The sequence below is a fragment of the Lampetra planeri genome, chromosome 10 (assembly GCF_965212315.1).
Source record: "Lampetra planeri chromosome 10, kcLamPlan1.2.h2, whole genome shotgun sequence".
Classification (NCBI taxonomy): domain Eukaryota; kingdom Metazoa; phylum Chordata; class Hyperoartia; order Petromyzontiformes; family Petromyzontidae; genus Lampetra; species Lampetra planeri.
The window spans coordinates 3709404-3724493 of NC_136116.1; the positions used below are offsets into that span (position 1 = coordinate 3709404).

At 50.7% G+C, this 15090-nt stretch overlaps 1 protein-coding gene across 1 annotated transcript in view; it reads left to right on the forward strand.

Moving 5' to 3' along the window:
* The first annotated feature begins 8994 nt into the window (after positions 1–8994).
* The window catches only part of LOC144720862 (uncharacterized), a 45917-nt gene continuing 39821 nt past the window's right edge, over positions 8995–15090 (forward strand). Inside the window, exons 1-3 of the mRNA XM_078597959.1 lie at positions 8995–9901; positions 12016–12155; positions 13465–13667. Of these exons, the coding sequence (XP_078454085.1) occupies positions 9402–9901; positions 12016–12155; positions 13465–13667 (843 nt within the window). The 5' untranslated portion in view covers positions 8995–9401. The remainder of the gene's footprint in view (positions 9902–12015; positions 12156–13464; positions 13668–15090) is intronic.

The window sequence follows — 15090 nt, forward strand, 5'->3', positions numbered from 1 at the left end:
CTGTGCAGGCGAGGGTACAGGTGTGGGGGAAAAAAGAGAAAGACAAAGATCCCCCGTGTAGCCTTAACAGACTGTTGGGGCAAGTGCTGTTAGCGAGTACCTATGAAAACCGGTTCGGGACGCGAGGGGGTGGGTGGCCAGTCCCAGGCCCGGGCGCCGTTGACTCCCCAGTGGCGATGTTTACACACCGTAACATGTACTCATTTGAGGCTGAGTCGACCTAGGGGAGGCCTAGGACCGGTTCAAATAAATATTCACTGTTGCTGGCCGTGAGCAGGGAATCGAACTCAGGTTCTTAGCGGAGCACGCTAACCGCTACACCACCGCTCCCCGCAGGTGCGGGCACACACAGACTGTCACACCACGTGCTCCATGTGGCTCCAGTGCTCATTGTTTAACACAGCGTTCGTTTAGTACTGAGCCACTGACTGAATACTTGTAGCTTGCTGAAGTTTACGTTGTTAGCGAACACCTATTAAGCAACAGGGGTATGGCGTGGCCAGAATCAAGCATTGTTGTCTGTCTCTCCCCCCTGCCAGTGGTGATTGTTACAAACAGAACCAGGTACCCAATTTCGTCTGAGTCTACCTGGGACAGGTTTCCTATCTAGGATACGCAGTTACTTGCAGAGTGAGTGTTGGCGACCATGGTAGCAAGATGTTAACTACCTCGCCTGGCAGACAGGAGGTCGTGGGTTCGATCCTGACCCTGACGCCTGCTGTAAATGTACAAGTTTTCATGTTTTTCCCGTGGTCGCGTGAATTTTCCTCCGGGTCCTCTGGGTTATTTGTCCACATTTAGAAACGTGCGTTTAGAAAAATTGACTGCTATACATTGCCACGTGATAAGCCACTTCACTGAGCTATCATTTGTGGCCAGATCGCTTCTAAAAAAGAGCTCAATAGCTCAGAATAAAAAATAAAATAAAAAGTTACAAGGCATTGGAACGTGTTTCTCGACGGAATGTATCTGACGGCGATGCAATATTCAGACATTCTTCAGCATGTGTACATTCGCCTGTTAATAGAGCGACGATGCAAGTTGGTGTTCTTGTTGTTGTGCTGTGTCTATCTCTGAAAATTAAACTAAATAAACGCGTGATACTGCGTTGACGGGGGGTCCAGAAGCACAAATAATACAAACCTCAACACTGCCCTCAATAGGAAAACGTGTATAATAGGCGACGTTTTGGGCAATGGACCTTTTGCATGGAACATATCAATTCGCTTTGAGATCTCTGCGTTGTGGGATTTGTCTGCCACTGACCAAGCACATATTTTCCTGTGAGAGCAGCCATTGCCAAATGAGTTTTTTTTTGTTATCTGTCAATTCTATCCGTTTTAAGTCATTGAGGCCGCGCGACTCCCGTTTTTTTTTTGCAGTGTGCATGTCGTCATGAACAGCTTCATTGAGTTAACCGCGCATTAGATTTTAACGGTAATCGATTTTGAAGCACACAAAAATAATATATCCCACCGACACGCTTGCGAGGTCACCCGATGTCAGTTGCCACGCGGCAAATTTTTTTGACGATGAATTTACGCAATTGCGCCGTTTCCTTTACGCGTCAAAAGCGCTCACGTTCAACGCGTCAACGAGCGGAGAATAAGAAACGCACGGCTTGCAGAGCTTATGTCTTGACATTCCGTGATACCGAGCAGTCAAAAGCCCTCCGTGGCGAGGGTAGACGGATCTCCGCGCGTTTCGTGCGCGATATTGAATCGCCGAGTGGCGAGCGGAGAGGCGCTTTTTCTTTTCCTCTCTCTGTCTCTCCAAGAGCCGCCGAGACCCATTGAGACGTGCGCACAGCCAATGGTCGTATTTACATCGTGCAAACCATTGAATACTTATCATGACGGTCGTTTACCCAGGAAAGCCTCTGTGAGTCTAATTACTCTTTCTGAGCTAAGGAGGGGGGGGGCGGGGCGGTGATTGCTTTGTATATTCAAATTAAATAATTTGCGGCTAAAGTTTTCAAATTTAGACGTCACGGGATATTTAACATCCACCGTGAAGCGGACATCTGTATGGTTTAATACACACCGCAGTATTAATCAGGGCGGCCGCTCGACTCGAACCATGAATGTTACAACAAGCGGCGAATGAGCCACCGGTATTCCATACGAATACACACGCATGCGAGCAGCATCACACACGTGCTCGCGAATGAACGCATGCACGTTCACGCATGCACGTTCACGCATGCACGTTCACGCATGCACGTTCACGCATGCACGTTCACGCATGCACGTTCACGCATGCACGTTCACGCATGCACGTTCACGCATGCACGCACAAAGACAAAGATCCCCCCGTATAGCCTGAACAGACTGTAGGGGCAAGTGCTGTTAGCGAGCACCTATGAAGGCCGGAACGGCACACGAGAAGGTGGGTGACCAGCACCACGCCTGACCACCTTTGTCTCCCCAGTGACGATGTTTACACACCGCACCAGGTACTTATTTGAGACTGAGTCGACCTAGGGGAGGCCCAGGACCCTTTCAGATAATCGCCACTGCTGTTGGCCGTGAGCGGGAATCGAATTCGGGTCGTCGGGTTCGTAGCGCAGTGCGTTGGCCGCTACACCACCACACGCACGCACGTACGCGCAAGCGCTCGTTACACTCCCCACCGAACGATGCGATCATCAAATCCCATCTACAACGTAAACTCCAAGAAGGAAGAAACAGCATGCGTACGCGTGGACCATGAGTAACGCTTTGTCTTCAGAATTATTTTACTAGCCTTAAGGAAGCCGACGAGTATAGTTTGCAAATCAGTTTTTTTTTTGCACCGGTGTGGATGTTGTGTCCACAACGTTATCAATAACAACACAACGTTACACGAGAGTTTAATTGATTTCAGATCATCTATTAGGAGAGTTTATCGCGACCCCCGTGCAACAGACAGACGGACAGAGCTAATGCATTTCCGCTTTGAACCTAAATTGGAAAGCGTTGACACACAGAAACGAATCAAAACACCGCACGTACATCTTAGACACCGCGGGTATAGACGCCCGGGTTCTCTGCGCGCGCGCGCCCCGATGCGGGCATCGCCGCAGCGGCGGAGTGAGCAGCGAGCTCGAGAGCGGCAAGGGGACACGTGGAGGAGGGACGAGGGAGGGGGGGGGCGACTCGGACAGATGGTTGCATGGGTGGGATGGTGGTAGGGGTGCGGTCGGGATGGGTCCCGGGGTCTTACGGAGAAGGCCGGCTGCTGCAAGTCGCGTCGTAACGGGGCGAGGGGCGCATCCTCCCAGGCGCGCTCGTGGCTCAGAGCGCACTGCGCTACGAGGGCGGCGGCGAGTGCCAGGGCGAGCAGACGATTCATGCTGCTGCTGATGATGCTGCTGCTGCTGAAGGTGAAGAAGAAGCTTGCGAACTCTGTAAGAAAACGCGCGCAACAACAGCCGGGATTATCTCTCTCGCACGTCTGTTTCGGGCTGTACCGCGTGTTGTACAGCACGATGTCCGATGTTTCGTCGCACGTGGTCCTCAATGAGCTCCCAGCAGGTGAAGTAGTTGAAGGTAAGAATTCGTGCCAGACAGCACGCGGTACAAGCCAGATACGCATCCGAGAGCTATTTCGTATAACGGAACCGCAAAACATAATCAGTGACAATGCTCTCTTCTAAAATGAGCGTCGGATGTAAATGCGCAACTTCCATTCACTTTTATGGGGTTTGGGTTCCAGCCGCGGCGCTGTCCATTTCGCGAAAGAGTTGCCAGCGTGCGCGCGTGTGTGTGTGTGTGCGTGTGTGCGCGCTCAGAACAAAGAAAACACCTCCGACGGTCCCTGTAGACAATCATTAACAAGAAGCATAGAAACATGTACACTGTCAAATGCTTACAGCAGCCAGGCTGGCTGGGGTATAGACGAATGCTGGAATCAAAAACAAAACACGCGCGCGTTCAATAGACAGACACGCAGGCTCGCACATCGATAACACGGCAGCACAGAGTACGCTCGTAACTACAGGCGCGATTAAAACGAACGAAGCACGCATGAATTGCACTCTGCGTCGATGCGATTACATTTCGTGAGTACATTGGCACGTGGGGACACGCGCGTTCATAAAACTGCACCTGTTGCGTAAAAGTCTCGAGCGTGAATACGTCTCCAAGAGGAGACAAACAACGCTTGCCGTTGTTTCTAATTAAGTGGGAATGCGCAATTCACCCGAGTCGCTGTATTTCCCGCAACAGCTGAAGACCGTGCTGCTGCTGCTGTCTTCTGCTGCTGCTGCTGCTGCTATGCCCGCTACTGCTGTGCCTGCTCGTGCCCGGACAGCCTGCTTCTACTTAGCGCACGAGCTGTTCTGCTGCACTCTCTCTCTCCGCTCCCGGATCTCTGTTCGCCCTCCCTGTGCGCTCCCACGTTTTTATTGCCCGAGGCTCGAGTGAAGGGGCTCATCCTCCCGATAAATAATTTAAGCAACGCAGCGCGTGATGAACTGACGCACACACCCACCCACATGCAGACACACGCGCAAGTGACGCGCACGCCGCACTGACACGCGAGGAACCTGCGCACGTCAAGAGGGACGTCAGCACTGGCTCCACCACTCTCCCCGCTGCACTGCTCCGTACGGGAGACTTTGTAGGGCGCAGGTGCGGAACTATTGAGTGTGCAGGCGGTGCAATTGAACAGAGGGCCCGTGGACGGGGGTGCCGAAGAGCGGTGAAATTTGACACCCCCCCCCACCTACCATTTAATAAAACTTAACTATTTTTTATTTAAGCCAAGTGAGCTAGATAGCTATTTTTCAGAAGCGACCTGTCCACAAATTATATCCCAATGAAGTGGCTTATCATGTGGACATTTATAGCATCCAAATATTCTAAACGCACGTTTCTAAATGTGGAGGGTGGAAAAACGGAGAACCCTGAGAAAAATCCACGCGACCACGGGTGAGAGAGACACGCAAACTCCAAATATTAAGCGGGCATCAGGCTCGGGATCGAACCCACGAACTCCTGTATACCGGGCGAGGTCGTGCTGGGATCGATGAGTCTTTCACGATGATCTCGCGCGGAAGCCGCACGGAACTTGTGTTCGATTGCCGCTCACGGGCACGGCTCATGCGGCACGCGCGGCTCAGACGAGGGTCTGCAATCTGCGGTGTTCTTTGGACTCAATGCCTTCGTGACATCAAGAAATCCATCTTCAAGGCAAATGTTAAAAGTCCGGGGTTTTTGTTTTTCTTACACTAGAATTTCCAGGATGAATCATATTCAATGGCAGAATGATTTTGTTTGCGAGCACAATTATGAGAGCACAGCGCTATTAACCCGACCATATAAATTAGATTTCCGGCCACGGTAAACATCGATGGCGAGTGATATCCGAACCGGTGATGGTTCCCCTTTACCAACCCGCATTGAGAAGCTAATGGTCAAACCACCCTCATGACCTGCATGGCATGGAGGAGGCCTGCATGCAGAAGCGAATTGACAATACGGCAGATATTTGTTTCGAAATTCACATAAGTAATTGTTTTTTTGGTAATGTTTCAACGCACATTATTTATATTGTAATTTGCCGTTATTCAGAAATGCACCGAGATTCGGTTCAACATTTTGGGCACAATTAAAATAATGTGTTGTTATTATTATTAGGGCACCAGATGCGTCGCGAACGTCACCACGGGTACATGAACACGATATCCACTCCAAGAGCACAAACTACGGGCCGTCCATAAATGACGTCACGCACCTAGGGGGGGGGGGGGTCAGATATTTGTGACGATGTGCGACGAGGGGGGGGGGGTGAGAAATGTGACGTCACATCAAAAAGCGCAACTTTAAATAAATATAGACAACACGTTCTACTTAATTAAACAGACTTTTTAATAAATATTTTCTCCTACAACATCAGAGTACGCACTACAATGACAATAGATTAAAGCGATTTGAAGCATGTTTTATTTTCAAAATGGAAATATGGTTTGGGGGGGGGGGGCAGAGCTTTGCGACGTCATATTTGAGGGGGGGCCTGCCTTTTTATGACGCCGTGTGACGAGGGGAGGGGGGGTAAAAAATCGTCCAAAATCGCGTGACGTCATTTATGGACGGCCTCCTAATGAATTTCCTCTCGACAAAGTTTCACTTCGTAGCAGTCGTGGCAACACCGGGGGGGGGGGGGGGTGGGGACTCGCAGCCTTTTTTTCGTAACGCAGTTCGGGTTTCTGTCAACAGAGGGAGCCTTGAAGGCACCACGTGGCTGGCATGAGCACGAATACTAACGGTACGGTACGGATTAGGGAAATGAAATGGAGGCAATCCCGGTGCATCTTCTTGGTTCTTTCGGTAAAGTCACGTAGAAGGGAAATAATAAAATAATACAAATAAAACATAATAAAATAATTCTCACGACGTTTCGGCTACAACGCAAGCAGCCGTCATCAGGTGAAGAATGAGGACGGATGCTTGCGTTGTAGCCGAAACGTCGTGATAATTATTTTATTATGTTAAATTTTTATTATTTTATTATTTCCCTTCTACGTGACTTTACCGAAAGAACCAAGAAGATGAATCCCTGCAGTCACGAAAGCTTTAAATAAAAAAATCCCGGTGCAGTTACACCGCCTGCACACTCGGCAGCTACGTCACGGGGGCGACTGCCCAGTGCGTTGATGACGGTGACCAGGTCAGACTCGGGGGAAACCGGTGCCACGTGCTGGAGGTTGAGGCTTTTAGTCCCAAAGCCGTTCAATTACAATACGTTGCATCCCAGAACTATGGGTGGCCAAATCACCTGAATCTCGTAATCTGAGTTGAGCCCGGATAGTGGCTGGATGGGCGACCACCATGTATAATATGTGTTATCGGCAGCCGCAAGGCTACGTGGTGGGTAGCAGAGGAAATTGCAATAAAAATTTCGATTTAAAGTATTCGTGACTGCAGGGATTCATCTTCTTGGTTCTTTCGGTAAAGTCACGTAGAAGGAAAATAATAAAACATAATTAAATAATTCTCACGACGTTTCGGCCACAACGCAAGCAGCCGCCCTCAGGTGAAGAACAGGTCTGTCGGGAAGACAGCGTCATTCAGACGCTGTCTTCCCGACAGACCTGTTCTGAATGACGCCGTCTTCCCGACAGACCTGTTCTTCACCTGAGGACGACTGCTTGCGTTGTGACCGAAACGTCGTGAGAATTATTTTATTATGTTTTATTTTTATCATTTTATTATTTCCCTTCTACGTGACTTTACCGAAAGAACCAAGAAGAATTGCAATATTATTCATTGTTGTACTGTGCTTCTACGCTCCCACGTTTATATCCACTGCCTTCAATCCGCACTGACTGGAGTGGTGAAGTATGGTCAAAATAATTGTCACGGCCCGCACGGCGTGGGGAGGCCCTCATCCAGCAGTGGATTGACGCAATGTCTCTACTAACACGCAGCTGTACATTGGCAGACTCAAGCGGCATCCAGTTAACTACCGCTCACTAATAATGATGACAGCCTAAGAATGTTGGAATTATCGACTATGATATAATCAAGAGTTAAGTGCTTCAATGCATTTCAATTGAAAGCTTCAAAACGTTTAAACGCGCACTTGCTTAATACTACAGAGTATTTCCAAAAACCTATCGTATCCAAAACAAACGCAGGTCCGTAAATAAGTACGCTTTATAGAACATCTGAACGAATCAAATGGTTGACCAAGCGTGGTATTGTGCATCCCGTCGCGCCAACGACACGCGTTATAATCCATCATCACCATCATCATCGCAATACAACCCGTAAATCGAGTTTGTCCTGTGTGTGGAGTTGTTGCATGACTCCACTGTCGGCTGTCGCGAACGGAACCCGCACGGATTTCTGCAGCGCGCGTCAATGATGTTGCACATTGGAAGGGGCCATCAACCGGCACTTGGAGGCCATCAACCGCTGTCGTGTCCTGTTGTGATGGGGTCCGAGGCTTTGTGCACTTTAAGGCCACGTGAAGTGTCGAACGCCCCGCTGGCAGGAGGTCAAAGGACATACCTAGGTGCCCATGGGTCGACTGACTGAAAGTGCACCTAGCCTGGCACAAGCGGCGCGGTAATGTCGCCGCCACTTAGTGGCGAATGGCGAGTGTTGTTGTTGTTGTTGGGGGTCCGCGAGGGGGTGGGTTGGGTTTGGGTGGGGGGGGCGGAAATATTTAATGAATAACACTGTGTTGAGAAAAAAATGTGTTCCTGGGTAGTAAGTGTTATTTATAATTGCTTATGCTTCACAAGTATAGAAAATCGCTCTTATTCCCCACAAACGTTGCTTTTGTGACCAGGACAGTGATATGTTGAAATTTACCTATTTTCAATGAGTGTGTCATTCCTTCACGTAAAGTCCTGGTCACAAAAGCAAAGTTTGTGGGGAATAATAACCATTTTCTATACTTTATAGGCACAAGCAATAAAAAAAGTAACACTTCGTACCCAGGAACAAAAATTGTGTTCAGTAATGTTATTCCCCACCCCCGTTCCCACCACGAGACCGAGCGCGTGACACTCGAAGCAGAACCGCAGGGCAACTGGTGGCGCTGTTGTTAGGGGCCGTCCATAAATGACGTCACGCGATTTTGGACGATTTTTGACCCCCCCCCCCCCCATTGTCACACGGCGTCACAAAAAGTCAGACCCCCCCCTCAAATATGAAGTCACAAAGCTCTGCCCCCCCCCCCCCAAAAATAAAATAAAACATGCTTCAAATCGCTTTAAACTATTGTCATTGTAGTGCGTATTTAATGTGCCGCTGCACTCTGATGTTGTAGGAGAAAACATTTATTAAAAAGTCTATTTAATTAAGTAGAACGTGTTGCCTATATGTATTTAAAGTTGCGCATTTTGATGTGACGTCACATTTCTCACCCCCCCCCTCGTCACACATCGTCACAAATCTCTGACCCCCCCCCCTAGGTGCGTGACGTCATTTATGGACGTCCCCTTAGTGGAAGTTTCCCGACCCCACTATTATTAGTATAACACGCGGACCCCACTATTATTAGTATCATAACACGCCGGCCCCGCAGCAGCGGGACACGTGCTCACAACACGGAAGTGAAACCACCTCGTCAACTTCCACTTCTCCCCCCCCACCCCCTTTGGTCACGGGGCTTCTTCAGCTGACACTCAGCCCGGCACTCAACTCCGCGTGTGCGCGTGTGGGTCTGCCTCTGCCTCGTCTCCGTGTGCTGCGCGTGTACACGTTGATCGTCGCGGACTTCAAGACACAGCGGAGTTGACATCGCTCGCTCGCTCGCTCCCTCCGCTGCGCATCGCCTGTAGCTCCGTGGCTCTCCCAGTGAATCCACCGTCGGCAGCTCCTGCCCGGACGTGCGACGTCTCGGCGCAAGGCGACCATTGCCTCCTCGTTGCTCCAACTTATTCTCGAGATTGTCCTCCAGTCACCATGACCGTTGCGCCCGCCGTGACCGCCGCGCTGCTGCTGCTGCAGCTGCTATCCCACGCGTCGTCCACCAACGCAGAAGACCGTCAGATCGACGACGACGACCATCACCACCCAGTGCGCTACTCCCGCATCAGCGCCTTCGCGAGAAGCCACCACCACCATCACCACCACCACGCAGTGGGCGCTGGAGCGAGCTCCCCAAAGCCGCGTGACTCACAGTTCGAGCCCGGAGCGAGCGCGCAGCCCTTCGCGTTGAAGACCCTCAACGACTCGTTCGTGTTCCCCGACGGCCTGCCCGACAACTCGTGCGTGCTGGTGCACGCGTTCACCAACGGGTCGGGCTTCCTCGAGTGCCTGTGGGGGAGCGCGGAGTCGGCGAGGACCCTGGTAGAGGCGCTGCCCCGCAACGCCGAGCTGATCGTGCTGTCACTGGACGAGAGCGCAGCGGCTGACGTGGCCTGGCTCCGGGAGCGAGTCGACGCTGCCGTAGCGCACAGCGGGTGCGGGTGACCTCCACTGACCCCCCCCCTCCTATGACCCCCCCCTCCCACTGACCCCCCCCACTGACCGCCCCCCACCAACTCCTTCATGCTTTGGGGCTGGGGGGGGGGTGTGAGCAGACATTGCGTTTTGTTGGGTAGCCTGTGGCCCCTATGGCAGAGGTCGCAAACGGGTTTTGATTCCTTACCCGTACCCGGCCGCATCAGGGTCGCAAATGGGTACCCGTACGGGTAGGGAACGGGTACCCGTACCCTACCCGAAATGAGTGACAAACGGTGACTCACCAGTGACTTACGGCCTACCCGTACCCGTACCCGGCCGCACCAGGGTCGCAAACGGCTACCGGGTACGGGTAGCCGGGTATCGGGTAGGGTACGGGTATCGGGTACCCGGTTGCGACCTCTGCCCTATGGGGAGGGTAGGGTCGTCAAGCCTACCGCCGCACGACAAGATCGTCACGTTTATAAAGACGAGTTTTATTTTTTAGTCGTGACATGCAGCTCCTCGCCGGCCGATTAAGACTTGTCGGGTGGTGGAGGGTTTTTTATATGACGATCGTTTAACCACCGCGTGGCCTGCCCAGAAACAAATATGGTTCATTGTGTCGTCAACTAAACCCTCCGTTTTGAGTCGATGTGTATATCCTGAATATATCTGTAGATATGTATCGGCCCCACGGGAGTGCATCATTTGAGCAGCATTGATTCCGTTAAAGGAAACTCTGGACCCGGTTTCAACACACGATGTTTTATCGGCAGGCAGACTTGCTTGAATTCACATGTGCCTCCAATTGCGCACAAACTCAAATACACGTGGTCGCGTGTTTATTATTAAGCGGTGGATCATAAAAGCCTCATGGGGGAACGCCTTGTTAATAATTTGGCTGCAATTGGGACAAATCACACCCGTAGTTAAACAACATTCTGGGGGACACGCAGGTTGCCCCATTCCCCAGTGGACATACTACGTACAATGCTGGGATGGTAGTGTAGCGAGGAATGAGATGGGGCCCCATATGCCCACTTCCTCCCCTTCTCTCTGCAGCCCGGCACCTGGGCCCGTCTGGCCTGTGGGACCTGGTACAGTTGCTCCACCAGCACACCTACGCTAGGCACCGTGTTGACAGATTACCTCTCTGCCTTGAGAGTTATCGCTGCTGCTCCAGCCTCGGCCACCCCCAACATTCTCAATGCCGTGGCTGCCTCTTGAACTTGGAGGTGCTCGTGTAAGGAATGGGAGGAATGCTTGAATTTATTCGGATAAAGCTTTGGCAAAATAACAACAAAAAGCCCCACAATGCTTTTCAAGGTCATTTTACGAGTTGCTATGGCCCCTTGAGAATTGAGTGGGATTACTGTGATATACACTGCAGTGTCTGCTTCATTGCTGCCACCTGACAACTGCATGTTATGAAAGTCATGGAGAAAACAACTTTAAGCCATGCAACTAATGAACGGCACGATGTTTGCTGTTGTAATTGGCCGCTAGAGTCCTGGAAACTCGCTGGTGTAATTGGCAGATGCTTCTCCGTCGACTTTTTATGGATTGTAAATTGGCCAAGAGTCTTACCGATAAACATTTGCAAGCCCTAAACACAAATTGGATGGAAGGGCCATATTTCCCCAGTTTTAATGAATGAATACATCCTGCAGATTTTGCACTTTTACAAACTAATTCCTTGAAGCTTGTTTGACAACTCTCCGAGGGATGCATGTTAAACAATGCCAAATCAGGGTTTCCCGAGGCTATTATGAGATTGGAGAAGGAATATTAGCGTAAAAAGGAACTATGGCTAAAAAGGGACATCGCAGATATTATGAAAGGGATATGATCATACTGCCGTGGCATGTATGATGGATGAAGAACGATTTCCCAACATTCTACTGCATGACGAGGCCTAGAGGAAAAAAAATGTCTCAATAGCATCAAAAAAGATTGTGTGGAACTGTGAATCGCGTTTACAACAGTGGAGAGGCGATAGACAGGGACTCGGTGTGAAGTTGACCGTGAGTGGCCTGCCCGCGCCTGCCATTAAATCAAGTAAAGTTAGCATGAGATGATCACAAACTTAACACCTCCCCCTGTTGTCGGTGACATTGCTGGGCCCTGGCAGGAGGTGGGACCTGCAGAAACGCATCCACTACGTCCCCGTGCAGGTGTCCAGCCTGGGGAACTGGATTCCCTCTCTGCTCTACGAGTGGCAGTGCGACGACCACAACTGCGGCCTCGCGCAGGTCGTCTTCCACTGCACAGGTGCCCCCGCGTCCGACCTCGGCGCCGTGCCCGTCACCGCGTCCGACCTCGGCGCCGTGCCCGTCACCGCGCCGAATCGGCGGCGCGGCTATTGAACGTGCGGGCGGTTCCAACCGTGTCGGGCCCCCGGAGCTGAAGAAACCCGAGCGCAGGTTTACGATGAGGGGAGAGGAATTGGACGGTGGGTGGGGGGCAGTTAATGTTTTGCAGCAGGACGTTTGCCAACCAGGCCACGCCACTGCCTCTAGCCAGGGTGTCATCGTGACATATCAACAAGATGGCCACGCATGTGCGATGGCTTTTTGTAACGGTGTTAAAAATGGTCAAAATGATAATAATAATCCGGCTGAAAGTGAGAAGATTACATTTTCTTTCCCACTATTGGTGAGTAAAATATCACGCTTCTGCTGGCGTTCATGTGACCCCGAGTTCGAGTCGAGACAAAGCTGAGAGCACTTTTATTGGGGGTGGCCGGCTGGCTCACGGGTGCCGTGCTGGCACCACTGGGATTCTGAGTTTGAGATTGGGCAGCCACCTGTGATGGAAAGCACCTCCGATTAACATGTACGGTGTGAAAGAAGTTCAACATCCATGCACATGTACGTACAAACCGGGTTTTGTCAAGTACAGTGAGTTGATGGTCTCATTGCAGTCACTCATAAGTGTACACAAAAAAAACGTCAAATGGTTTTAAATATTAAACCTACTTGATTTGTTTTTAGAATTTCAACCTAATTAATCTCCATGTCATGTCACCATGTGTTATGACATGCAGTTGATAACAAAATTACGATGTACATGTACAGCACTTTTGTCAGTCCACTGCTGGATGATGGCCTCCCCTTGCCGTGTGGCTCATCGGGGCAAATTCACCAAACTGTCACCAGGCTGGATGGTGAAAGCAGAGCGGTGCATGGACATTGGGACATAGTAGAGTACAACATTGGATTAGGCTGCACTGCCCTCTGCTGAGAACATAGCTCCTCCACAGCAGCCTACAGCAACTTGGAATGCATGGTGGTCTCCCATCCAAGCTCTATCCAGACACAACCCAGTCAGTCTCCCAGAGTTGACATATGTGCGTACATATGTTTAACTTCTTTCGCACCATACGTAGTCAACCGTGCTATTCGGAGGTGCGAGCGGGATTGTACAACAAACTTAACACTAGATCGGACTCATTTCAGGTGCTTTGGTCGTCGGAAATGATAGCGTAATTGGCGGGGAGGGGAATTTCAAATTAAATGAATGGCTTTGTTGAGCTGAATTTGTGATGGATGTGCTGCGTGCCGTGTGTTCCGTGCGCCAGGGTGGAAGCTGCCGCTGGTGGTGAAGCGTTTGGACGCGCGCTACGACTGGCTCACCGGCTCGTGGACGGACCAGCCCCTGAGACTTGTGGACGGCGGGGACGGGTGCGGCCGCCGTCGTCGGAGCGGGCGGGGGGACGACGACGGGCTGGCGGGCGCCGTGGCGTGGGTGTCCGCGGCCGGCAAGTGCTCCTACTTCACGAAGGTTCGCGGGAGACGTTTTTACGACGCGTCCATTCGTCGACCGCGGAGCGATTCTTACGCTCGAGATACGCGCGCACTCTCATCATCGCCGCCGGCGTCGGCGCTCGGCGGAGGCCTCCCCGAGCCGATGAAATGATCCACTCCAGCACCTGCACGCGAGCCAAATTCATTGCTCAGTCTCTGCGTCGGACGTAACCCCAGGATGGGGTTGCGCGTATGAATTGTTTATTATTATTATATAAATATATATTAAAACATTTGTGGACATTTATGTAAATGCAAATAATAGTGAATTATTTTTTTTCCCGTTGAGGTTAACTGAGCGAGCGAGACAGAACGTAGGTGACAGTACACACAATACACAGATAGTTCAGTACAAATGAGACAAAAATAATAGTCTTAAATAAAGTCCCAGACCAAACCGTGACGATTCATATATGCACATTTGGGTGGGGGGGGGGTGGCGGGTTAGAGGTGAATAGTTTATTTTGTTGGGTTTTGAGAGCAGCTGATGCCCAGCAGGAACCAGTTGCAGGGGGTCCTTCTGAGTTGTAGCATGGAAGTGCAGGTGGTGGCGTAGAAGTGTCAATCAGCGGTCTCAGCCCAGCTCTGCAGGCCGATTGGTGACCTGTAGCTTGCGGGCATGGCTTCCGAATGGACAGTCTCCAGTCTGAGAAGGCCACACTGCTTGCCTTGACTTCCGTGTTTTGACTTGCCTACGCGAGGCCGATTAATCGAATTACAGATAATGTTTAACACGTAGGCTTTCGCGACCAATATTATTAATAATAAAGGTTTTTTTGGGTTAGATTTTAAATGATGTTGATTCACTCTTCAACACACCGGTGGGCTAAAGTAGTGAACTTTTTGTCTTTTGTAAACGTGACACATTTTTTACTGATTGGCCGTGTCGGGTGGTGGAGGGTTACGACACATTTATAAATAACGCGATCTAACCCAAAAAAACCTTTATTGTGAATGACAGATAATGTTTGTGACACCCATTCACCAACTCGCACCGCTCAACCGGCGTGGTGAAGTATGGTCAAGCAGGGGAGGCCTTCATCCTTGCGATGGATTTGCTGAAGGGCTGGGAATTATTGATTTATGTTTTGGTGTATCACATTATAAATTGGGTTCTGATAAGTGACACAGCTGTCGGGATTGAGGCTTGCGGCTCAGGCTTCCTTGCTGAAAACAACGAACCCCTCTCCACGGGGACGTAAGTCATGGGATTAAGTGGATTAGGTCCGGCGCTCGTGTCAGAAATGAAACTCTGGTCGCCGCGCTCAAGCGCACGTGCAGTCGCACCTCGGTGCCAGATTTAAAAATAACGGGATCGTGCTCAGCCACAGCAAGACTGATCGTGTTTAAAATAATAAAAAATGCATGTAAATTTGACAAGGACAGGTTGATGGCATGTG